Source organism: Glycine soja, chromosome 14, assembly GCF_004193775.1.
Source record: "Glycine soja cultivar W05 chromosome 14, ASM419377v2, whole genome shotgun sequence".
Classification (NCBI taxonomy): domain Eukaryota; kingdom Viridiplantae; phylum Streptophyta; class Magnoliopsida; order Fabales; family Fabaceae; genus Glycine; species Glycine soja.
In genome coordinates this window covers 17,569,602-17,596,875 of record NC_041015.1, presented here as the reverse complement: position 1 = coordinate 17,596,875, position 27,274 = coordinate 17,569,602, and the positions used below count along the sequence as shown (strand labels likewise).

Genomic DNA, 27,274 nt, shown 5'->3' with positions numbered 1-27,274 from the left:
TTTTGCTTTGATTACAATAAAAATGTTATTTTTTCTTAAATTATATAATGTGATAAATATTTATAATAATATGTAAAAATATGGTAATCAAACAAACAAATTTTATTCATCTCAAAAAACATGATTCCCTAGCATTAAAAATTTCTTCCTACTAAATGCCTCCTGAAAGTAATCGTGAAGCACTTGATATAGCAAGCTGCCTAAGGGCTACCTGAAAATGGAGTACAAATAGATGCCAAAGTACTACAATTATCTGCTTCAATTGTATCATGATGTAACAATTTTAAGTTACAAGATCTAGAAGTACCAGAGCTTGGTACCATCCTACAAGTTACAACTACTGATCAGACGGTAATTGCGAATTAACAATAGCCAAATAATTACAACCAAGGATAATACACCTTTCCTCTGCATCAGAAATTCCGAAAGTCAATATTTAGTCTTCACATATGCATCATTTACAGTTTTAACTTGAGCCTCGAAAAGTGACTGCACCGGTTTCGGAGACAAATTTGCCACACTCTTGAACTGTCATAGAAAACAAAATTCACTGTCATTAAGCTAAAACAAACTTAGTTTTGGAGATAAACGTAATAAGCCTTGTGATATATATTTAGCAATTGGAGCATGTGACTACTTCATCTTTTGGAATGTGCATTTCTACCTTCTGCTGTTTATATTTTTCGCGAATAGCATTCAGGGAACAGCCTTTCGTATCAAGTTGCAAATCTGCCAGTGCAAGGACAGTAGTTTTAAGCTCAGACACTTTGTAATTTGTATAGTGTTCCATGGTTGAATTCTGCAAATAAATGCACGGGTGAGTCTTTGGATCTATTTACATCCAAACAATAAGGAAAATTGTCAACTTGCAAATAGTCATAATAAAGTACAGACCCATGGATGTTCTGATTGGTTGAGAGTCCATCTGGCGATTAATACCGCAGATGCAGCTATAAGGGAAGGTAGAAACTGCAAGAAGCTGTATTCAACAAGAGTAAGCTCTGCTAAATAATTTGCCAGAAATTCCAGTTCAACATAAGAAACCTGTATAACATGGAAAATTTACAACCAAATTGGTTTTGTTTGTTTCCCTTTTGGGCACAGTAAAAAGTTAAATTGTGGATGTTTAATAGCAGCTACAGTCTACAGTATACCTTGTAAGAAGATTGTGCTGCTAGGATGAACCTCCTGAAAGAAAGACAAGATGGTCATAGTTCAGTTATGCTTTAACTATATGACATAAACGACGCAAGTATGCAACAATAACAAAGCCTTTTCCCATGAGGGGTCGGCTCCGTGAAACAAATGGTGTCATGTTCTATTGTAAATCATGTTTATAGACAAACTATTTTAACTGAGTCTCTTAACGATTTTTCATATTATTTTTTCTCAATCTTCCCTTTGTCTATGGTGATTTGAGTTACCCTCCATCAGATCTACTCTCTTTAGTGTGGCTTTTACAGCTCTTCTTCAATCAAGCCTAAGCCACCTTGGGTGAGCTTCTACCATCTTTATTATGTTTAGTATGCCTGTTCATCCGACGCAACATTCTCATTTCTACTACATTGAGTTTATTCTCTTGTTAGCTTTTACTACCCAATATTTAGTTCCCTACATCATAGATCTTATGCAGTATAATTTTCCAATAAGCTTGAGTACCTTTTGGTTACAAATAACGTGAAACACTCCATTTAGTCCAACACACTTGAATCCTATGGTTTACTTCTCCCTCTATTTCTCTGCCATTTAGTATAATGAAACCCATATAGTCTGAGTGACTTTTGGTATGGTTTACAATTTTCACCTCTAAGGTAAGATTAATGGTTTTCTAATTAACTTACATTTCAAGTATTCTGTCTTATTTCTACTTCACAAAATCACGTACTTCCAAAGCTTATCTTGACATTTCTAACTTCCCATTTATTTTCTTTCTAAGCTCTCCAAGCAGAGCTATTAGTATGTTTGAGTATCCATTCAATCGCCGACCAGTGAGATTGGAATTGGCATTCAACATGCGTAGGAAAGTGAGAAACATGAAAAACAAACATAAAGAGAATCATTTACAAAAAGCATGCATCTTAACATCGGCTCTAGAATATGCTTAGTGGGCACATCATTTGAATGAAAATTGCACATAATAATAATAATAATAATAATAATAATAATAATAATAATAATAATAATAATAATAATAATAATACGCACCTGAGAAATGTTTTTGTGGTGGGAACAGATAACTGAAAATGCAACAGATTTAGAACCCCACTCTCCATTTTCAATACCTATCAAGTGCCAATGGTTAGGTGTTTTATATATCACTAGCAGCTGTAATAAATACAATTTGAAAAAATGAAGGTTCCAACAAAACTACCAAATGTTATACCTCTGCTTTTGTGTACGTATTATCTGTGATGAAGCAAAATTCTTCCACTCGAGGAGCACAAATCTCTTCATACTTTCTTAAAGCCATGAAAAAGAATGACAAGCAATTTAGAATTTTCTCGCGACTTCGAAAAATTTGAAATCATATCATATATTATTGGTTGTCCCTATCAGATTAACCAAGTGCATTCAAGATCAACAATTTAACATTGACTAGAATAAATTATAATGCAGCAATTTGAGTGTATTCTAATACTGTACAGCTATTGTAAAAAAGCAAAGCAAAACAATAAAACACTTTCCAAAGTGATAAAAAACTTGGAGGAGCCATACCATGAAAGCTAGTAATTACAGTTTAAGAGCCCAAGACCTTGTAAACCCCACACTAGAATCCTATACTTCCAATGTGGGACTCAGTCCCATACCTTGCAATTTGATCCTAACACAAACACATATTTGCTGGGAGTTGCAAAGATTATTTATGGAAATCAAAATAAAATTCCCTTAAAACTTTGTTAACTTTATCATACAGAGAATCACGAGGATAAAATTTATACCACGTGGAATCTGTTAATGGACAAACACATACAAGTCAAAGACCTACAAATAAAGTAATTATACAATTCATCATACTAGATTGAGGACGTAAAATATATTGTGATACCAACCTCATTATAAAATTCCTCAGTATTCATAGTTATGAGTTCAGAGAGAAACATCAAAAAGCTTAAAGCAGAGCATGTGGAACTTGCATATTACTTGATCAGGACGAACTGGACATTTATAAAGTATTGTACTTACGATGCAATCAGCATGCAAGTAACACCCAGCAACTGGAGCCTTTGTTTCTGAACCAAACTTTGAGAAAGAAACCGATCAATGAGATTCACAGTAAGGTAAAGAGTATCTGGAACTAGCTTATATTCCTCAGAAACCTGAAAAGAGAATATAAAAAAGCTTCAGCTATAACCCATTCAGCAGCCAAGGATTGAAGCAACTGATGCAAAGATTGAAGCTAACAGTAATAAAAGAATTGTTTTTTATTTCTAATAATGTGCCTTTATCATGGATATGTTATAAAAATTCAGCTCTTCTCAGTATGAATTATTCAACTGTTCCCATTGAAATCTGTCCACAAGAATGCAGTAACAAGATTTTTTGTGCATAATAGGAGAGGCATGGAGGCAGTAGTTGAGATGGTGACATGGAAGTCAAGTACCGAAATGTAACACCAGATTCAAAAGAGAAAGAATGCATGTTTTTAATGTTTTTTATGAACTTACAAAATTATTACATGGAGAAGAAAAGGAAACTTGGATTAGAAATTAGAATAAAGTTTTCTAATTCCCACATGGCGAACACAAGGGAATATTAAATAATCCTTTTTTTCAGAGATGAGCTCGTAAAAATTTAATAAAAGGGTGAGCCAATGCCTGAGTTTTCGACCTAGTGGGATCTAGGGAGCGTACATATACACAACTTACTCCCATAAATTGAGAGGTTGCTTCTAGGAGTTGAATTCTTAATCTCTTGGCCATGAGGCAACAACAATCTTACCATGGTACCAAGGTTCACCCTCAACTTATCAAAATTTGACATTAACTGAATAAATAACATGGTTGGGGAGTAATGAAAAATTTAACTCTGAAGAAAAACACATAGTATTGTATTGTCATGTTGATTACTTCAAAAGTTTCTCTGCAATAATCTAGAGGAAGAATCAAAGAAGTGCAACTGTCAAAATTATACGAAGACCAAAATTACATACATTGAGGAAGATGAATTGTATTACACAGATAGATTTGCAACAAGTGGCAATAGGAAAAGCTTAAGATGCCAAGTAGTATAGATGTAAAAAATTGCCACGAGACTAACCTCCACAAGCCAATCAATCAGAATTCCTCGCATGCTTGGAGTGATATCTTGCTGTAACTTGTCCATGTAATCACTTAACGGTCTCCTTTCAAACTGGAAAGATTTAACCAAAATTTAATGTCAAACTTTTGTAGTGAAACTTATCCATTTTTTCCTAACTTCTATATTTTAATTTAATTTATTCAACAATAATACAATGCTACTGAATAAACATGCTCTCCGCTTTTAATACTTTGAAAGAATGTTATAAAGCAGTCAGACAGTCACTGAGAAAAACAGAAATCACAACAATGGTAAAGAGAAGCTACTGCAATGTCGCCAGTCAAGTAATCAATAATAGTATAGGGGCAATAATCCAAATATTGAATGACATTTCTACAACACTAACCTCCCTGACAAATATATTATTGTATATATCAGGGGCATATGAACTCCAAACTTGAGGATCCTTTAACTCCACTGAATCAATGTCCACAATGCCCAAACGTTCTGAAAGTTTTAGTTTCTCAGTAATCATATCAATGTCTGCATAATCCAATAAAAAAATCAGTTAATTATGAAATGCTAACTTGCATGTTATCCTTTTTGTTGCGACTATTTTAATGCTTTAGCAAAAAGGCAATCATATAAGTTTTATACATGTGAGTAAAGTAAACAAGTAAAAAAGAAGACATACAGAAGAAAAGGGCACAAACTTATGTTACAAAGAAAAAGTTACCTCATTTTCAACCAGAGAAGTGTTATTATAAATGTCAATTTTACAATCATTATTGCATAAATCGCATACCTATATAGTCTAGTAAACTAGAAATGCATACTAGCAATGACACATAAGATTATTGAAAAACCTTTGTTTGGAGGGCTAAGGATTTCATCAGACTTCATAGAGTTCTGCATTGAAAGCAGAGGACCTGCCATAACAGACATAGAGGGTTGCACTAGCTCTGTGTCTTCCGGCCTTTCTACAATAGCATCATGTGTCTGTACCATCGATATTGTGGATAAATCTTTTGCTAACTCTGCTCTAACATCTTCTTGAGTTGACAAAACTTGAATGGAGACATTGGAAGATCCCTTTGTGTTAGTCTTCTTGTAACCTCCTCTTGCCTATATAATGCACAGATATTACCATCTTCCTTAAGGCAACTTATAAATATCCTTCAATTGCATTCTAGTCACTGAATGTTTGAGTTGCTCTTTAAATTTACAAAATCTTTATTCAGCTAGTTCTTTATAAGAATCCAGTGTTATCAAGTGTGGATGGTGGAATACGGTGGAAGGCCAAAATTCTGCCCATCTAAACAAGCCATTGCAGCCTATGGCGCTGCCATAATGGGCCTCCCTTCATAAATTGCCTTTGAGGATTGGCAAAAAATCCGTCATGCCATTCTGCCACGGTGGCTATGGTGCCGCCATTTAACATAAGAAATCAAAGTGAAATACAAGACGAATTAAGGTATTAGAGCATTGCAAATTCAAGAACTACCTTGTGCACAATTACCTAATTTCTTCAAAATAAGCCAATAAGATACTCAAAACACCCACCAAACTAAGTTGCTTACTTAAACCATGTTGATGACTTCAACAAATGTAGATGTCTATGTGAATTAGAGGAAGAAAAAAAATAAGTGTGTCATAGGTTTTAAAAAAGGGTGTAGGACCGCGATTTCGGCTGCAATGTTAAGGTTTCTGGGGTGTACACCACCGCTACGTGAATGCAATTGTGGCCCCGTGAATGCAATTGTGGCCGCATAAGCTGCATTGGTCCCCATTTCTTACAATATCAAGAAACACAACCAAATTGCAACCAACCGCAATTTAACTTACACTGCATACCTGTGATTTTCTGCTTATGTTAGATACATCTGCTAGTGCTGTCCTACTGTTGTTTTTACATTCCTTCTTGAAAGACGGTCTAGAAGAGGCAGAGACCCAACCCAAAGCAGCTCTTGCCATTGCTCGAGTGACCCGAACACCACGCTCTTCACCCTCTCTTACACCACCCATTACAGCATTTTCTCTATCCATCTTCTCATGTCAGACCAACACCAACCTGAAAAATCAACAACACTTCATGTGAAAAAGTGAAAAAACCTAGCTCTTTACCGTTTCTAGAGACTAAATAAATCACCACAACACAAATATCAACAATAACTTTCTTTTTTATTTTTATTTTATTTTTTAAAAAAGAAGCATCAGCGTCGTGAGTCCTGAAATGCAAATAACATAAGTTAATTTCTCAAGAGCTTAACCTCTCTCTATGTTATTAAAAATTCAGCGAGTGAATGAACGAGAACGAGTGTGTGAGTGAGTGAGTGAGTGATGATATCTTTAGAATTCAGAGTGAGAAATTCAGCAACGAGTTTTTCTTTTTTTCTCTTCTCTGTTTGGTGTGTGTGAGAGACAAAATAATTCTGTTGAATTAAAAATTCAAATTGCGGTAACGACGCGCGGCGACAACGACGGTGGTTAATCGGGACGCAGATCTGTGCATGAGAATCGTAACAAAAATTTCAAAGAGTGAAGGCTCTGGAAAAGGAACGCAAGTGTGCTTACTCTGTTTGTTTGTTATTCAGAGCTCATATTTCGCGTCGCGACCTTGAAATTCAACGAGAGAGAGAACGAAACAGAAGGGTGTGAGTGTGAAAAAAAAGAGCACAGCTGCACAGTGGAATAAAAGCTTAGGAGGAGCGTGAGCGCAGCAGCGAGAGCGGGAGTGAGACTAACCACAGTTTAAAAAAAGTTAAAAACACGTCAAAATCCAAAACGCCACCATTAAAAAAAATATTGCTTAGATTTTCTAGCGTTATTTTTATTTTACCATTAAGATTAATTTTTTTTATGTCTACAATAAAGGTTTGGATTTATTAAGTTAATTATAGACGAAAATTTTTAGTTTTAAGTAAAAATGTTTAAAAATTGTGTTTATTCAGTTGTAATTATAGAAAGAAGACAAGTCTTAAGTACATTTTTTTTATTATTTTACATTATTCATTAGTATTTTTATTTTATTTTATTTTATTTTTCTCTTTTTACACTCTGAAAATAAAGTCAATAATGATAATAATTTTCTTTTACTTATTAATCCTTCCTATTATTATCAGAACATAAAAGAAATAAATAAATAATATATATATATATATATATATATATATATATATATATATATATATATATATTATATGACCAAATATTCAACCGTGATTGGTTGTAATAAAAGCGATCTATAACTTAAAAAGTCAAGCGTTCCATCATAAGAATTTTAATTTAACTACACGTATGTCTATGATATAAATTGTGAAATTCAAGTGAATTAAATGGTTAAGATTCTTTTTAAATACTGTAAGAATTTATTTCGCTTTTTATGTGCTCTAAGAAAATATTTTTTTTTGTAATTATTTTTTTGCGTGTGTTAAAAAACGTATTAAGTATAAATAAAGAAATATTTTTTTGTTTATTTTACAGATTTAGTCAAATATATTTGTGAAATAACGCATAACAATGAAACCCGATATCAGTGTTGTTAAAATTGTGATAGAATGCGATAACTGAATAAAACTGCAGAAACAAAAAAAAATTAATGAGATTAAATCAAATATCTTTGCAATTATTTAAAATTTAATGGATGAATTATATTAACTAAAACTGATATGATAAATAATTACATGTAATTAAACCTTCAGGGTTGCATAAAAAAAGTTAATTTATTTCATTAATGAAATAAATAGCAACAAGAAATGGACTTCCTGAATTTATTTCGAAGTAACAAAATCACACGTTATAATCTACATAGTACTATTTTGTTCATAATTTTAAAAAATACATCGAAAATAGCTAATTTCATAATCATGACCTCTTAGTAAACCCCAACAAGCACCAATTTTGCTGAAAGAATAAGCTCGAATTTTCAAGCCCAATAGAAAATGGTCAAATTAACTCATCAAAGGGGGATGTGATGCGACTAGAGATTTTGTAATCAAAGGTCAATTGCTTGCAGAGAGAGCTTAAACTACCATATTATAGTGACCATTTAATAAAGTATGGTTCCGTGTATGCAAAACTATCTACTCATTATAAATAAAGAAATAATTTTTTTAACAAATCTCAAAATCATTGACTAATGAGAATAGGGTTTTGCACAGTACGCTGTGAATTCAAATTTCACGTACAACTAAGAAGCCAGTAATTTTTTTTATTATTAATTCATTTGTAGATTTGGTTATCTATGATTAATATTGTAAGAGATATAAATAAAATAACATAATTAATGTTATATTAAAAAGTTAAAATGATAATTATTTAGGGATAAATTTTTTCTCATATAACAATTATAATGAGACGAATGAAATATATTACTTTTAAGATACTTATAGTAAAATTTAATAAATTTATTAAACAAATACTATTATAGTGATTAATGAAATAAAAAATAATAATTTTTTTTATTGAAATGCATAAAAATACACACTCATGATTTTCAATCAAATGCTTCTCTTTTTAATTCAACTGAGCCAAACCTAATGTATTATACATATTAATTTTGTGATTAGATAAAAATGTTTTTACATTATTATTGCATGAGCTATTTACTCATCAACAAATAATTCACTAACAAGTAACAATAGTCCGAAGTTTTACGTAGCATACTTGATTATCCTTAAGATGGACTTACATCCTTTGCATATTATAGGGTAATGTATGTCACATTCGTGTCTTGTATTGCTTAGACGGCTCACATTAAACATCTTTTATGTTTATGTGGGCTTCACTACATTTGTAGTCATTCATAGTTGTACAATTATTTGAGTACCAAAGTTCCCTGGCCCGCCAATGTGATTGAATTGAAGGTTTTGAAACACAAGGACATTGGAAAATGGGTGGATTCAACTACCCCAACTGCAGCAATAGATTAATTTTAAGTTGTTGGAATAACGCTAGTATAGACACATTGACCATGATAATAATGCTTATGGATTGACCCACCACAGTAGTCTCCTTCATTCCCCGCTCCCCATATGTCCTATATGCATATTTCTTAAGGGTACAAGGATAAAAAGGATGAGATGCTCATTGTACATCCCAAAAGCTGAGGGCCATGTGGGGACAATGATGAACGTGCCTTAATTCACATCTTTTTATAGGTTTTAATTTAATTATATCATACTTGAGTCTAATTACATACGAGAACCATTATAAACCAATGGTAGGCACATGTGGATAAAGGACTTCCTGTATGCAAAGCCACGGATTGGCGGCTTCTGTGTTTTTCCAGAAAGGCCAAAGAAAAGGGTACACAATTGTATCCCCACATAGTAAAAGGCCAAGAATTTCAAGGCACCTACTTTTTGGCCCGCTCTGGTTTGAGTACAACCAATCTTGGGACTTATTTATCTTTCAAGTCTACATTGAAGTCACAACAAAGAAAATTTAAATTTAAAAACAAGTCTAAATCTTGGAGCTTCCACTAGGGTCCCGGATCTAGAAGACTAGAACTCTATCTGGACAATTAAAAAAAAAAAATCCTTTTCTTCTTTTCACTCGCAGCATGTTTAGCATGTCACGTGATGGATCCACATCCTCTCCGGTTAACAAATTTCTAATCATTAAATTAAATTGGGAGTTAAGATACCATGTTTCGAATTAACAACTATTGTTGTTCTAAAAAATATAATATATTTTTAATTTAATATATTTTTAAAAACAATAATATTTAGTCTCTTTCACGCATGAGACTAAAATTCCTTTTTCCGTTCATGCGACTACTTCTCCTAGCATGCCTAGTGATGGACGACGAATGCCGAATGTCGATGGATGACTTCTCTCATCTATTGCTTCTTTTTTTTTCTGACGTGGTTTAAATCTGATGAGGTCACCATTGTCCCTCCACACGTTTTCCGGCGAGGTAGCTTTTCTCTCGCCCTTTTTCGGTGATTTCTGATAAGGTCACATTCTTTGCGAGTTTCTTATCAGGTAAGGTACTCTTTTTGACGCGGTTTCTATTTTTGTCCCTTTTCTAGATTTCTATTGTGTGTTTTTGTCTTTTTGGCTTTTCGCAATTCTAGTGTAAGATGCCTCTGAGATTATATTGTGTTTTTAGCTTTCTCCTTTTTTTTTTTGGATAACAAGTTGACTCGATGACTTAGAGTGGATCTTGCTGCATACGGCCTCTTTCCTCAACAAAATCCACCGTTTTAGTGTCGGATTTCTTCCAATGTTGTCATGGGTAGAATTGAAGACGTTTCTACTATTTTAAAAAATAAAAATAATTAAGTTCGAAACATGACTAAATCTCAGCCCCCAATCTAATCTAATGGTTAAAAATTTATTAATTTGGAGATTCTCCAATTATTTTCAATGGGAGAGGAATCGGATCCGTGGATCTTGGTGACTATTGCACTTTTCCTTCTTAAATAATTCAATCTTACTCATTATGATAATTAAAATAGGATTTAATGTATTTTTAATTCTTATAAGGTTTAATAAAAATTTTGTTCCATTATGTTTGAATGTTATTTCACTTTCATATATTAAGTTATAAAAGTTTTATTTTAATTCTTTATATTTTCTAGAGTTTTATTTTGATATTTTTTTAATTTTTCCTTAACAACATCAATATTTTAAATTTTAGATGATTTAAATATCTTTTAGTCATTATAATTTAGGATTTTTTTATGTTTAGTCCTTCTAAATTTTTTTTTTAATTTTAGTCATTATAAATTATGCTTATTATATTTATATCATTTTAGATAATATTTTTTTTCTTAATTAAAGCATTATTTAAAATATTTTAAAGACTAAAATTAAAAATTAATTTTAAACTATAAGAACAAAATTATATTTAAATCATTTTAGATTAATTAATTTAATATTGTGACCTAAAAACCGTCACTATGGAATATTATACACCTTCAAAATTTTCAATCTTCAGAGATTCAAATATTTGGGTGCTTCCTGGCTCCACCTGGTCCTTCGTCTCCTCTGCCAACGCGTCCCCCCTCCCCCCATCTCCAACTTTCTGGCTCTAGCCACGTCTTCGTCAACATCAAGTTCCAGAGCCTCTCCTACCATCACACCATGTCACACCATCCAAATCCAGATCTGAAGATGAAGGGAAAGTAAGACGACGAAACGGCGTGCCGTCGGAGGGGCCACCAGATCCGTGACCTCCGCACGTCCCAGCCCCGTGACCGCGCGTGCGCACCATCACCAGCTAGACCAACCTCCGTGTTAGCGCAACAGCGGCGACCCAACCACCGCATCGCCGTGCGCATCCCTCACCACCTCCATCCAGATCCGACCCAACACAACCCCAATCTACCTTCCTCGGACCCAAACTGTTAAGATCCGCATTCCCCAAGTCACCACGTCGCCAAAAATCATTGTCGCCGAGGCTCATTTTCACGAATTCCACACTCGTTGGAGCGCTTCCACCGCCTCCAATTCCACCAAGTCCATCCTCCATGTTACTGTTTTTATTTATTTTTAATTCTGAGAGAAACTTTGGTTCTTGGTTCATGGAAAAATTGGTTTGGTTTATGGAGAAATTGTTGTGCCAATGGAGTTCTCTGCGTTGGATTTTTGATATTGAAGTTGGTAACTGAATTTCGAATCTAGGTTTGAATATTAGAGATTTGGATATAAGTGGGGTATTTTTATAAATTAAAATTATTACAGTGGAGACTAATAACCGCCACAAAATTAAGACCAAATGTTCATATTTACACTATTTTTTGTGTAAATAGTTCTTAGTTGTTACTATAGTAATTTAATTATTTTAAAATTTAAATTAGACACTTGAAATGAAAATTTTAAAATTTAATATATTAAAATGAAACAATACCGAAAATTGATGAATAAAAAATAACTTTAAACCTTCTTATAAATATAATATATTAAAATTTTAATTAATCTTATAAAAAAATATGTTTCTATGTGTGAGATTATTATTGATGCTTGCATGAACCTACTCTCTTTAAATTCAAACTATAAAGTGTATTTTGTTAGAAGACAAAGTAATATAGGCTTTTTTTTTTTTTTTCTATAGACAAAGTAATAAACATGAGAAACAACAACGAAGAATTGACGACGGTATTACCAAAATCATCATCGTTATAAAGTTGGTGACATTTTTATAAATATCAGTAAAATTACAACGACGATTTTTAAAAAATGATGTTGAAGTCTGAAATCGAAGACAGTTCTTTAGAGAATTGTCGTTGAACTTGCTAATTCAAAGATGATTTTTCGAAAATCGCCTTTGAAGGTAAAGTGTTTTGGCTTTTATACTCGTGTCCTTTCTTAGTGTCTCACTAGCTCGCACCTTCTTAGAGTCTCTTTGCGCCCTCTCTCACTCGCATTGCGGTTAAAGGTGTCTAGTGGCACTGTTGAAGGTTTTCAATGCTGTTGTCGAAGGTGTCTAGTGTCGTCGTTGAAGCTTTTTTCCGGAGAAGAAGTTTATTGGTTACATATTAGTGACGATTATTCGTGTTTTTTCTGTAGCCTCCAGAGAAGAAGGTTCCTCACACCATCGAGAACACAAGGGAACTCGACGAGATCGTTTGCAAGCCCGACGATGATAAGGTTTTGAACTTTTATTATTAGGGTTTTATTATTATTTATGCCTTGTGTATTATTGTCCTTAGTTTTAATGTGGCGAGGTTGCTAGGTTTCCAATAACGCCCTCGTAGGCTTCGTTTCATTCGAGGCTCAGGTCCAGGTTTATGTGTTCCGCGACTCTAAGGAGATTCCTGTTGAACAGATTCTTGATCAGCTTGGTCTTTCTGCTTCCGGAAAGAGACCTCACAAGGGTGTTGCTCCTAGTGTCGCCGGTGCTGGTGGATTCCCCAATTCTGGCATCACGTGCTTCCTTTTACCTGCTACTGAGTGTGAATATACTCTTAATGCGGTATTCTTTGTTTTACAATTTTTTTTACTATCTTTTGTTGTGGTTTCAATGTTGCCATGGATTGTTTACAATTTGGTAATTTGTGTGTTTTTTGTTTTTTTTGTAGCTATTGGATGAATTACAGACGGATCAATGGTCGGTTCTGCATGGTCGTCACCCTGCACACTACACTGGGGTTGCATTTAGTGTTTTTGCTGGATTGCCGAGTGCTTGTAATCCTGGGACTAGTGCTAGAATCATAGCTTTGGTTGGTGGGCATGCACAGTAGGACCTAGCGTGGTAAATTAAATTGTTGTTTTGTTCTTTGTTGTGTAAGTTGATGACATTTTCCCTGTTGGTGTTAGCAATTAAAGGGATATTCAACAATCATCAAACTTTGTGTTAGGAATGTGTTGATGCAATCCTACCCCCCAAGGGTATTGGATAGAAGACTCCAAGAGGCTTGGGCTAGAGCTACTAAAGAAGGCCCTAGGGTTCTCATGAACCTTAGGGTAGATTTTTGAGCCCATGGGTCAAGGTTGGATCCACTCTTCTTTGTAAATATTAGAATAGGTTTTTCCTTCTTTTGGGCCTTGTATTTTGACCATTCTATTAGTATAGGGTTTTAGCCTTGTATTTCAGGGCATTTTGAGTAGTCTTTGTAGTAGGGACTTTTTTTTTGTATTTTCATGTATTTTGTCAAGGAGGTGAGCTTAGTTTTTAGATGGGTGTGTGTAGTTAAGCTCTAGCTTCTCAAGGAAGCTTCTCAATGAGGTGAGCTTAGCTTTTAGATGGGTGTGTGTAGCTAAGCTCTAGCTTCTCAAGGAAGTTTTCTCAAAGAAGCTTCTCAAGGAAGTTTTCTTAAGAAAGCTTCTCAAGGAAGCTACCTAGTCTATAAATAGAAGCATGCGTAACACTTGTTGTAACTTTGATGAATGAGAGTCTTGTGAGATATACTTCAAAGTTCCACTTTTCTCCCTCTTTTATTCCTTCAATTTCTTGCTCCCCCTATCTCTTTCTCTCCCTCTTTCTTTTCCTCCATTGAAGCATCCTTCCAAGCTTCTTATCCAAGGCTCATCTTGATGGTGAAACTCCTTCTTTCATGGCTTATTCCCCAGTGGATGGCGCCTCCTCTCACCTCTTCTCCTTTGTCTTTCGCTGCATCTCCATAGTGGAAAATCACCATTAAAGGACCTCATTGAAGCTCAAAGATCCAGCCTCCATAGAAGCCCCACAAGCAAGCTTCCATCAAGTGGTAATCAGAGCACAAGACCTTCAAGTAGGTGCTCCTTAAACCTCCATTATTTTTTTTTGCTTTACCTTCTCTTCCATTGTTGTTTCTTCATTTTTTCTCCATGTATATCCTCACATGTCTTGTGCTGAATGTTGTTAACATGATTCTTTAGAGTTTCCACCGATTAAACTTGCTATAGAAGGTAGATTTGATTTTCTATGGTTCAAATTTCTTGTTCTTGAACCATGAATTATGTTGAGTTTAGGTTCCTTTGAGTTTTGTCTTGTTATTTTTTTGTGGCTGAAACCTAAGCCATAAAATTCTTACAAAAATATTAAAGTAGAAGAAAACCTCAAAAATCTAGAGTGACTTGTTCACCTATTGTAGTTTTGTCATAGAAGTCATGTCTAGTCATGAAACTTGTCACATAAGATTTCTTATGTTGTGCTGAATTTTATTTTCTTGTTTCTTTGTCTAACTCATTTGTTCATGAGTGTATGAAATTCTTTTAGCCTATTATTTGATTTGATTCAAATCTTTCATGTTAATTAGTCCTTAACATGTTCATGCAAAATTCTTAGAGAGTCTTTGATTGTGAACCTTTTCTTGAACTTTTAGGTTTCCTTATGATTGTGTCTATTGTGAATTTGAGTTTTGGTGATTGAATTGCAGGCTGAAATGTTGATCCTAAGTGAATATTGAACTTCTAAAACTGTGGTAAACAATCCTAGTGAGTTCAACATACATAGGAAGGTTGAAAGTAAGCCCAAGGCAATCTATATACCATGCTTAAAAAAAAAATCTCTGGTGCTGGCAGCTTGGACATACAAACTTGTAAAAATTACTGAGAATTGGTTACTTCGAATTTTGAGCTGAGATTTTTACTGAATTTTATAGACATCTGGAAAAAAGTTAGAAAAAAAGAAACAAGTGATTTTGATAAAAGGAAAAAATACGAAAAATCACACAAGTTGGCAGGAAAATCAGTATCCAAAAAAAAAGGTGAAAGGGAAGTGTGCTTGTTGTTTTGGCTCAAAATTTATTCTATAATTGGAAATTTCAATTGAAAATTAGTGTGAAGACAAGTGCCAAAGCTAGAGGTTTGTTGAGTCTTTTTTTTATAGTTTTTTTTACTTTACTCTAGAGCCATTCTAAGTTTCTCTTTGAGTCCTAGCTTGCTTCTATGTCCTTTTCATTGCTTTAATTGTTGAGTAATCCTTGAAAAATTGTCTTGTTAAAACTCCATTGGTTTAGCTTTCATTTCATTTTTTTTGTCTTTGGTTATTGCTTGTCTCTTTGTTTCCTTGTTTATGGGTTGCCTTATAGGGAATTGTAAGGAGGATTGGTGCCATCCCTTGAAGAATTTGAGTCAATAAGAAAGGGGCCAACCACCTTAAGAGCTATTGGACTAAGAAGCACTCCAAATTGAGTGAATCACCAAAGAGAGAACAACCACCAAAATTGAGGACCGTTTTGTAATTTTGTAATTTTGTAATTTGCAATTTACTTACCTTCATTGCTTTCAAGTTTTGTAACAAAAAGGCCTTTCATTGGAAGTGTGTTAGGAACCTCCAATAGGTTACCAAACTTCCATTTGTGTGTAATAATTTTAGGCAATTTTTCCTTAGGATAGTGAGTGTTTTGTTGGGAACCTTGAATGTGGTTATCCAAACACTCTTAGGATTCGCCTAGTTTACATTTCTTGCTTACTTTCATAGCTTATTTCCTTTACCTTCCATTGTCAAACTGCCTAGATAGCTTTCCTTTTACCAATTAGTTTTTTACCTTATCTTTCACACCTCTTTTAGTGTTTATTTTGGCTAGTTTCAACCATAGTTTCTTTTACCTTTTGTTTTCAAACCTCCAACAAGAAAGAACCACAACTTAGGAACGAACATGAGTCATCATTCATCTAGTGTTAATGGCGAGGGCACTAGTTATAAAGACCCTTTATCTAAAATCTTAGATGAGTTGAGTTCCCTCAAGTTATGGAAAGAAAAACAAGAGAGAAAAGAAAAAGGAAAAAAAATAGTGGAAGAAATAAGTCAAGATGAAAGAAAGAAAATAAGAGAGGAAGAAAGAAGAAAAATAATAAAATAAATGAAAAGAGAAAAACATGCCTCCTATAGTAGTCATAACTCTTGCAAAAGCCTAAGTGAAGAACTTCGTGACTGTTATGAAGGAAGGCATAGGTCACATCTTAGACCTCACTCCCATAGGAGAGAAAAGGAAAGAAAGCCTCAAGAGGCTAACATTAACCTCCCATACTTCCATGGGAAGGACAATGTAGAGGCTAATTTAGATTGGGAAATAAGGGTAGAGCAACAACTTAAAAGGAAGTATACTTCAAAATCTTATGGCTCTTACTCTTATCTAAAGAAAGACCAAGGTCAAGGCATCTTAGGGGTGACACCTTCGAAGCCCAAAGATGATAAGGGGAAGACAATAGAAAATCAACCTCTTAAGGCTAGTATGCAAGAGAAAACTAGCTCCATAAAGTGCTTTAAATGTCTTGGAAGAGGGCACATTACTTCTCAATGCCCCACCAAGAAAACCATGATTATGAGGGGCCAAGAAATTTATAGTAGCCAAGATGAGGCTACTACTTCACCTTCCTCTAGTGAAAGTGAAGAAGTAAAAGGGGAAGAATCTAGTGAAAAAATCTACCCCCAAGAAGAAGGACAACCTTTAATGGTTAAGGAGGAGTGTAAGGAGGTAAGTGTCTCCTCCAAGAGGTTAGCTAAGAAGGAAAGTCATTTTGAAATAAAGACAAATATTAAAGAAACTTCCCCTCTTAGACAACCTCCACATCTTCTCCTTTGTAAAAAAACACTTGTTAGCACTGCCACACCTCTTGGGCTTGAGGTTATTCCTCAAGTAAAAGAGTTGTTGGATGAGGGTTTGGTTCGTAAGATCTTAAATCCTTGTGCTTTGTTGGTGCCCAAAATAGGTATTATTAGGCACCAAATCCCTACAATAAATGATATGATGAATTTGTTGAGTGTTGCAACCCTCTTTTGTAAAATCAGTCATGCACCCAACGTCTTCATGATTCATGTACATAGGGACTCATTAGGTAGGTTTGTTCTTATTTTTGGTTTTAATACAAACTTAGGTGCTCATATGGGACACCTTGGGTTTATTGTGTTTTTTTTTGTAGGAATAATCAACATAAAAATACAGAAAAAGGTACGCTTTATTGCATTACATTCCTTAATTTTTTAAATAGTGATCAAGGGGTTCCCATGGACCATAAGAGAATAAAGGTCATTCCTGATTGACCCACTCCACCAAGTATAAGGGAAATCTGGGGCTGCCATGACTTAACAAACTTTTACAAAAGGTTTGTCCCATATTTTTCTATACTTGTAGCACCACTCATTGAGTTGGTGAGGAACCATGTTCCCTCATGGGAAGATGTCCATGAAATGAGTTTTCAGACCTTACTCTACTCTAACATACCCAACACTACTAATACATATGTGATCCTTTCCAAGGTGGAGGGGATGATGCAATCCTACCCCCCAAGGGTATTGGATAGAAGACTCCAAGAAGCTTGGGCTAGAGCTATTAAAGAAGGCCCTAGGGTTCTTATGAACCTTAGGGTAGATTTTTGAGCCCATGGGTCAAGGTTGGATCCATTCTTCATTGTAAATATTAGAATAGGTTTTTTCTTCTTTTGGGCCTTGTATTTTGGCCATTCTATTAGTATAGGGTTTTAGCCTTGTATTTCAGGGCATTTTGAGTAGTCTTTGTAGTAGGGACTTTTTTTTTGTATTTTCATGTATTTTGTCAAGGAGGTGAGCTTAGTTTTTAGATGGGTGTGTGTAGTTAAGCTCTAGCCTCTCAAGGAAGCTTCTCAAGGAGGTGAGCTTAGCTTTTAGATGGGTGTGTGTAGCTAAGCTCTAGCTTCTCAAGGAAGTTTTCTCAAAGAAGCTTCTCAAGGAAGTTTTCTTAAGAAAGCTTCTCAAGGAAGCTACCTAGTCTATAAATAGAAGCATGCGTAACACTTGTTGTAACTTTGATGAATGAGAGTCTTGTGAGACATACTTCAAAGTTCCACTTTTCTCCCTCTTTTATTCCTTCAATTTCTTGCTCCCCCTATCTCTTTCTCTCCCTCTTTCTTTTCCTCCATTGAAGCATCCTTCCAAGCTTCTTATCCAAGGCTCATCTTGATGGTGAAGCTCCTTCTTCCATGGCTTATTTCCCAATGGATGGTGCCTCCTCTCACCTCTTCTCCTTTGTCTTCCGCTGCATCTCCATGGTGGAAAATCACCATTAAAGGACCTCATTGAAGCTTAAAGATCCAGCCTCCATAGAAGCCCCACAAGAAAGCTTCCATCATGTGTGGCCTTAGGAACAATTAGCGGTTTTGTTGTCAATTTATGTCAATTGGTAGTATGTAAGTTTCGTGGGTGTTTTGGTACTGCTCATGAAATCTGCTCATTGTGTGCAAAATTTGAATATGTGCTTTTTGTCACTTGCATGGAAGTGGAGTATGTAAGTTATTTGTATCACTGATTTGATTGATTAATGTTTTATCTTTCTATGATATGTACATGTACTTTTATCTCGATGGCATTGATAACATGGAGTTATTAAAAGATTAATTAATTTTAGTAGCCTTTTCCTAAACAATGTATATATTTGTCTATAAAGACATTGAATAAGATAAGTGAGTTACAATAAACTTATTGGTATCTTTAATTTTTATCGATACAAAATGCATATAATTGTCATTGTAGGTATCTATAGTTGGTATCAAGTGGTTCTTACACTCTCACAAAAAATGTATATATTTGATAATATAATATTTTATAATTCTCACAGTGTGTTTAATTTTATCGATAAATTTTGTATTTGATACTATACTCTTACACTCTCTTTGTGTGGCATGATCTATGTGAAGATGATTTAATTCTACCAACTCATGGAAATGAATATGTTCTCAAGGGTTCTAAGCTCTTTGATGAATCAAATTCAGGTAAATATCTTTTGCAAGTAATAAATTGTGTGCAAAATTTGAATATGTATTTGAATATAAGAGTCTTGGTGAATTTTGCTTAACAGATTGTTTTAGTCCCATTAGCAAGGTTAAAACACAAAGTGTGAAGCTGCTGTCGACGCCAGCTTCTTCTTGGAGCCTGGATGAAGGCTCATCCTCTTCTAGCCTGAACAGAAAAAAGACGAGAATCTCCCAAGATGATGAGCTTTCCCAAGATCCACACATCGGTTCCTCTAATGTTTCTCCAGAGTCTAGAGCTGAAAAGAGTGATGCTCTAAGCTTGGCATTGATAGAGTACAAAATTTATGAAACCGATGGATTGGCAGATGCTTCAACTAAAACTAAAACTTTGGAGTATCTGATTAGAGCTGATGCTAGTAAAGTGAACAACTTTAGGATTCTGGAGGAGGAGGGCATGCATATGTCGACCAACACGAGGATGAAAGCTTCAAATTTGCTTATGCAACTGATCTCATGTGGCTCAATATTAGTGAAAAACCATAGTTTTGGCCTTATTCCTTCCTATAAGCCCATGTTTTATAGTTCAAAATGTCCTTTCTTTTGTGTTGGGGGAGTTTGATTGCTTAGTGATTGAGCATTTGTAGTTTAATATTTTTCTATTCTTTTTATCTCAATTGACATCTCTTTGACTTTTATTTTTTCACCTTAACTCAGTTTTGGTCTAAGGCAAATGATTGAGGTTAATTGAGAACTGTAGTCAAATTTAAGATTTTGTGCTTACTTGACCTATCTGTCTTATGCAGGGCCTAGAGGACACTAAAAAACTCCAAATGACGTGTGAGTAGCCCCTGGAAAGATAAGAAAAAGATCTTCAATTTTTTACAGATATGATTTGGCCAATTCTACCATCTCGAGGGTCAAATTAAGCTTGGAAGTCAGAACCTCTGCACTTGAATAATTGGGCTGCAAGTTTGAGCTTTTGTTTTGTGTAATTAGTTAGTTAGGTAGTTAGTTAGTTACTAACACTCTATATATTATTATTAGTAAGTTAGTTAGTTAGTGACTTGGTTGGAACTTCACAAGACTTCATTTTGAATAAAACTTGATGTTCAAGCTTTCTTTTTTATTTCTTTCTATCTTTTTCTTTCAGTTGTTCTTCATTCTTCTTCCAGTTGTTCTTCATTCTTCTTCATCTTTTCACTTTTGTTCCACCATTTTATTGCACAAAATTTTGTGGTTTCTCCCTTGGTGATGATCATGGAGGGCTAAACAATTAATCAATCCAAGGATCCACTCCAAGCAAGGCTAAATTTGAGTTGTGGTTTGGTTTTTCTACTCTTTGTGAATGTTCTCCTTTCTTTTCAATGAATTTTTGTTTTTCATGATTGTGATTATGTTTAGGATTGAAAATAGATTAAGTTATGGATTCATTTCCTAATTTCGAAAATTAATCACATATTGTTTGGATGATTGCCATTCTAATTTGTGATTTCAAACAATTGAGAGATTGATTCGATTGAACTTTCTCTAATGCATTTGAGTGAACTTTTACATTGAATATCATTCGTAGTAACTGTGATAATTCTATTTACATTGTTTGGAGAATTGGATTGATGCTTTTAATCTTGATTTGTGTTTTGTTCTTATTCTGTTTTGTTTCTTCAATTCTGTTTTGTGTATTTTCGCATTCTTTTACAATTGCCTACAGCTTGTTCAATGAAATTCCCCCCCTTTTTGTTTATAAGTGAATGAATGAAGGAACCATATTGAATCATATTTCTGAGTTCGACCTAGGTTAATCCTGTGCTACAAAATTTTCTAGTTTTATTTATTTCAAATGATTCGACAGTCATTATCAAAATTGGCGTCGTTGTCGAGGATATGATTCATTGTGTGCCAACCTTGATTCACTCACAACTGACTTTATCATAGAAATATAAGTTTTCCTTTGCATCTTTCTGTTGGAAAAAAATAAAACACATTTCTGCATGTTGTGCATTGTTCTGCATGTTCTGTTCTGCATAAGGTTCTGATCATTTTGTACACTTTGCATTGAATAACTGTTTGACAAAAATCCCCCTTTCTGTTTATAAGTGAATGAATGTAGAAACCATATTGAATCATATTTTTGAGTTCGACCTAGGTTAATCCTGTGTTACAGAATTCCCTAGTGAATTTGTTTTTCAACGATTCGACAGTCGTTATCACTTAGTCGATAATCCAAAGCTGGTGAGTCTTAGATTGAAAGACAAAGAATATTTTAGTGTAAGCTTAGTTGAGAGTAAATTGAAGGAGGGAGATGGACATAATATTCTGAAAATGCTCTTCTTCCTACAATGATGAGAGGTAGGTTTTCATTTCAAATTTTCTTATTTGTGTGAGAAATGTACTAGTCACAACCTACCACTTATGCAAAGGTGAGGAAATAGCATATGGGTTGCTTCAGGTCTGATGTAGTAATATAATAGGACTAATAATTGGGATGTTGTCATTCTTTAGATTTTAATGGTGATTTTGCCTGTTTAGGCTAAAAAGCTAGATTAGTTAAGTAGTAGTCCAAAGGTGATAATGCTTGAATCTGGTCATATAAGGCTAATTGAGTTGTTGCCAAATCTGGTCATATATTTCTTTTTTATAGACACTTCTACAAGCATCATATATTGATTATTGGGTTGTTGTCACCCAATACAGTAATTGATGATGTTATATATGCTACCTCACCACTTCGATCAATTAAATATTTTGTCAGATCCATGCTCATGTTTAATTAATATGTAGGCCATACACTATTAGTTGATGTTCCAAGAGATACAAACATTAGCAGTATGTAACATTTTAATTTCTTACACGTTATATCATACAAGCAACTTATTGTGTAGCTTTCTAGTTACTATACTAACTAAAGTTTTTGCATTCTATCACCGTCAAGCATGTCATCAAGGATGATCTTACTAAGAACAAGCTTCGGTTGGGTACTAAGTTTAAGCAACTACCAATTATGAGTAATAAACAATAATATTTGCGGCTTATATATCTTTGTCACATTATGTTTTTCATTTTTATTGTTATATCTTTATTTCTACTTTATGACATGGTATTATTTATGGGTTATTAATTATTATGGCAATTAAGTGTATACATGGTTTCTTTTTACCCCATTTGCATTATCTAAATTCTAAAGTCGTATGTAATAATTGTATATTGTTGAATACATCATACTGTAATTCCCTAATGCTATATATATATATATATATATATATATATATATATTATATCTTGGTAATAAAAAATGTTTTCTAAGACGGTTTCATGAAGAACCGTCATAGAAGGATGAAATCTAAGATAGTCTTAAAACTATTGTGAAAAGTATTGACTTTTCATGACAATAACTTTAAAGATGGTTTTCAAATCGTCGTAAAGTGTGTTATAAACCGTCATGAAAAATGTTTTTTTTAGTAGTGCTGGGACTCCTATATACTTGTTAGTTCTCAAACTTTTAATTATGCTAATTTTATATTGAAGTGCCTATGCAAATGAAATGTTATAAGTATTTTTTATAAAATAAAAAATGTTATTTTTGGTTCTTATTATTCTTAAAAGTTTTGAAAATAATTATTATTACTATTTATTAATAACATAATATGTATTTAAATGTGTTATATCATGTGCCATTTCAAAGTAATTCATATTTAGATACATGTCACGTCATTAATAATAAAAATAAAGATCATCGAAAATAAATAAATTTAGGAAGATCAAAACTAATAATTATTTTTGAAAAACAATTAAAATAAAAATTGATGAGCAAAGATTATATATATAATCCTTAAAATATTTATATTTTATGATTTATTTTTTTTAAAATGTTGAAACTTACAAATGTTTAATTTCATACTATGCATCAAAGGCTACTTAAAAGAAACTCATGCAATATATTAACACTTACTATAGTGAGTAAAATAAAAAAATTTGTCACAGGTGATATATATACTACTAGAAAAGTGATTTTAACATCACTACGTTAATATCAATTTTTGAACAAATCAATGTTAACAAGAACGCGATGACATACTCATAAATAACATAGTTCTTTAACATTGATTTTTAGAAAATCAATGTTGAGTTTCTCGTGAATAACATCGGTTTGATTTTAAAACCATCATTCTTATTTTAAAACTGATGTTGTTGAGTCTTTTATAAGAGAAGGTCTTGAGCCCAAATTCTTTGTTTCTCTCACTTCTGTTTGGTCTCTCAGTTTTACTCTCCTTGCGGCGCTGCAACTCCCACTCTTGTTCTCGAACTCTCATTCTCACTCTCCCCGTCGTGTTGTGTTTGTTTGATTGGTCTTCTTTCGTTAGGTACACCTTCAAGAGCTTTGATCTTCTTCGTCGTGCATGACACACACTTCCTTCTCCAAAGAAAACAACAAAGCTTTCATCATTCTCAGCGCCAACGTCATCGAAACCTCCATCTCTTTCCATCTGCTCTCCAAAGATGTTGATGTTTCCTCCAAGGAGCTGAACCGTCGATTGTCCCAAATCACCAACATGGACTTCTCTCTAATCTCTTGTTCGCATGGCAGACTAAATGAATTTGTGTTTTTGGTTCTCTTTTAGGTGCGATTCTGATTCTCTCCTCTCTAATCTCATTGGCTTTGGTTGTATTCATTGGTGCCATGATGTTTCCCAGTCTGATTACAACAATTATTAATTACTAAATACATTATTACCATTACTAGTTTAACTATTACTGTCGCGTTTGGTTCTTTGATTTTTTTTTCTTTTTCATACTTTTAGGATCAATGGATTTTAGAGATGGAGCTCACAAGTTGTCTCATTGTATTGTTACGGTAAGTCTTTAGTTTTTCATATCCTTACTTTCCACCCGCTCTGTTTGCTTGAAATTAGAGACCATGTGATGTTCTGCGGCTAATTCTTTGAATTTATATCTCTTTCAAATATCTTGATGTCATAGACATTTTTTTAAACTCCAATAGGGATTGACTTCAAAGACTCCAAGTGCTGCGTACTCAAAATTAGACCAAGATGAGAGTAAGAAGACAACTATCTAGACACTTAAATAAGCTGGTATTCTATATCTAAATGCGTGTAACTGGTAATTTAAATCAATAAATTACCTATTCTGTAAGATAAATAAATTATGCTCATGATATTTTTCAATATAACTTGACTCTATTAATAGGGTCCACGCAAGTGTATCAAGGTTTCAATCTAAATGCTTGTTTTTGTTGCTTCCTGTTTCATCTATATATTGTTGAACACGAGTTTTAACTTAAATGGTTAGTCTATGCAACTGAAAATATACATTTTTGTTCAACCTAAAATTTAAAAATGCATTCATTGTGGGTTTTAAGGCTTATACAAATCTCGGGCTTCAGCTGCTATGGTACTTTCTGCAAATAATTTTCAGCGCATGGTATTTCATATCAGTCGTGGGTAATTTGTTTGAAAGCTATTTCACCTTTTTTGGAGTATTAAAGAAATACAAGTCTCTTCATTCAGGAAAGGTTCGGTACCTTGCCATTGTCATAGAAAGTGAAGAAGCTTATCAGATTTCCAAAGTTGTTAAACTTTTGCAGTGGCTTGACTCTATTGGTGTAAAAGAATGTGTGCCTCTATGACATAAATGGTATGAAAAGTTTTGGAGAATCAGCAATGTTAAAGTTTCTTTTACTTGGGCCATATAATAGTATTTTCTTTGAACTCTTCATTCTAGGAGTATTAAAGAAGTATAAGGAAACCATATTTCAAAAATTGAAGAATGCAAAATCCATTGAGGTACCATATAATTGTTTCCCAACAGATTGCTTCTTTCTTAACATATTAATAAATTTGTTTCCTGGTTTATGATTTAAAACTTCCTGGTGTGTCTTGTATATTTGCCATATTAACCGGTTTGGGTATGGCCCTCTTTGCCCCATTTTATTTTGACTAAACCTTGATTTGGATTTTTTGGAGATGATGTGTCCTAGATTAAATTGGTTTTATGCATGAAATTTGTTGAATACATCTGATCTCATTTCCAATTGTCCTTGCCTAAAAAATTTCGTAAATGATGGGGCTTACCTATTGTATTTGACTATTTGTGGATGCATTATCTAAGAAATTATGGATTAGAAGACAAAATACATGCTTCTTTTTATATTATTTTTAGGTGAAAAAGGAGAGAACAAATTTTATACCTAAACCACACTTATTTTTCTTTTTCTTCTTCCAATAATAAGAAAATTGTTTGTATTTTCTTCCTTTTCTTACTCATCTAAACAATTTCCTTCTATTATTTTTTTTAGGTTTTACTTGTGGAATCCTTTCTAATTGTTTGCTTTCTTGTTCAAGTTTTCATTTACTAGACATTGTGAAATATTTTTTATTCGTTTGGCACAAGATAAATTTTTTGTTTTCATTTGATACTGTCATGTCATTCGTATCAATAGACAATATCTAATGAATGATAAAAAATCTAGGAAACAAACATCAATCTAATAACTCTACAATATATAATTAAAAGAAAGAATCACATGATTAGTATCAAAATTTGTGTCTTGAAATGATGTATGGTTAAACATGGTTTCAATTTTCAATTCCTCCTTTTGTTTGGGCTACTTCCAATCATGTCATAGATTAGTGTTGGCCTTGAGTAGAGTTGAAATGCTCAAATTTGAAATGTATTTGGTGACTACTTTGAACTTTTCTGAATATCAAATTGTCTTTGGAGAAATCACCTAGTAATATAGGCTTTAGAAAATCTACCAAATATCTTCTAAGTATTTGACATACAATATTTTTCTGGCCATTCAGTTTTGATGTCGTTTCTTCCTAGTTTTCTTTTAATCATCATGAAACTTTTATTAAATCTTAGCTGGTTTTACTCTGGCTTTTTTTAGTCATGCATGAAAATTTTCAATTTCTTGCATGCACAGTGTCTTCGCTAATCTTTATTATTTTGTGTACACAATTCATCAATTAGTTAATAAAATTCATAGATCAGTTTTATTAATAATGTTGTATTGAAGGTTCATTGTTGAATTTTTTGCATACCAAACTGACCCATAGTTTTGACTTTTGACAAATGACTCTTTCCTAGGACGTAAATCTGAAACTATCCAAGTAATTGTATTTTGACTAATTTGAATATAATATTTTGTATTGCCTGGATTGGTTTTATTTTCTATTTGCAGGTTTAGGTTAATTAACAAAACAAACAAAATTTATTTTAAAAAAATTGCAAAAACAACATTGGTTTTGGAAGAACATATGCTATAATGCAACTTTCAACATCGGTTTTGACCAAAACCGATGTTGTACAGAGCAAAACAACACCGGTTTTGCCAAAATTGATGTTGTTATGCATCGTACAACATTGGTTTAGTCAAAACATTACAACATCGGTTCTTCTAGAACCAATATTGTTTTTGGATTTTTTGTATTTTTTGTATATTTTTTACTATACAACATTAATTTTCTTACAAGTCGATATTGTGTATTTTAAGATCGATTTTTTCATAACTAATGTTAACACACACACACACACACACACACACACACACACACACACACACACACACACACACACACACACACACACACACACACACACACACACACACACACACACACACACACACACACACACACAAATTATCTACATACATCTCAATTAATGAGGCCACATCCATATTAGTTATAAAATTGTAGGTTTTTCATTTTAGTCCTTGTTATAATTAAGTTTTTTTTTTCATTTAAGTCCTTTACTTGCAGCAAAAATTTATTTAAAGTAAATAAAGTTATTCCTTTTAACCCTAAATTGTAACCTAGTCGTCGAGGACCTCTGCTGTTAATATTGAGGGTTGGTTCTACTTCTCTTCTTTGTATACAACCTTTTTCCGTTGTGGTCATTTTCGTGTTCGTCGATT

The 27,274-nt window shown here is 33.5% G+C and overlaps 2 protein-coding genes across 3 annotated transcripts; one reads left to right on the top strand and one right to left on the bottom strand.

Moving 5' to 3' along the window:
- Positions 1–218: 218 nt before the first annotated feature.
- Positions 219–6,972, bottom strand: LOC114383758 (cyclin-A2-2-like). 2 transcript variants are annotated; one of them, XR_003660597.1, is made up of 12 exons: positions 6,814–6,972; positions 6,094–6,310; positions 5,106–5,364; positions 4,646–4,782; positions 4,258–4,350; positions 3,184–3,317; positions 2,384–2,459; positions 2,206–2,282; positions 1,155–1,188; positions 895–979; positions 665–799; positions 219–528 (listed from the first exon to the last, which is right to left on the bottom strand). XR_003660597.1 is itself a non-coding variant. In XM_028343487.1 (12 exons), the coding sequence occupies exons 2-12, from the start codon at positions 6,283–6,285 to the stop codon at positions 430–432; spliced, it is 1,386 nt and encodes a 461-aa protein (XP_028199288.1). In that variant the 5' UTR covers positions 6,286–6,310; positions 6,814–6,972; the 3' UTR covers positions 219–429. The 2 variants fall into 2 exon arrangements, 1 of the variants encoding a protein (XP_028199288.1); XM_028343487.1 differs by having other exon boundaries at positions 895–1,044.
- Positions 6,973–19,247: 12,275 nt separating this feature from the next.
- On the top strand, positions 19,248–19,960 carry LOC114383882 (protein UPSTREAM OF FLC-like; the record flags this gene model as incomplete). Its single annotated transcript, XM_028343597.1, has 2 exons — positions 19,248–19,359; positions 19,446–19,960. Coding segments are annotated over 2 exons (627 nt in total), but the record flags the coding sequence as incomplete, so codon positions are not given.
- Between the last annotated feature and the right edge of the window lie 7,314 nt (positions 19,961–27,274).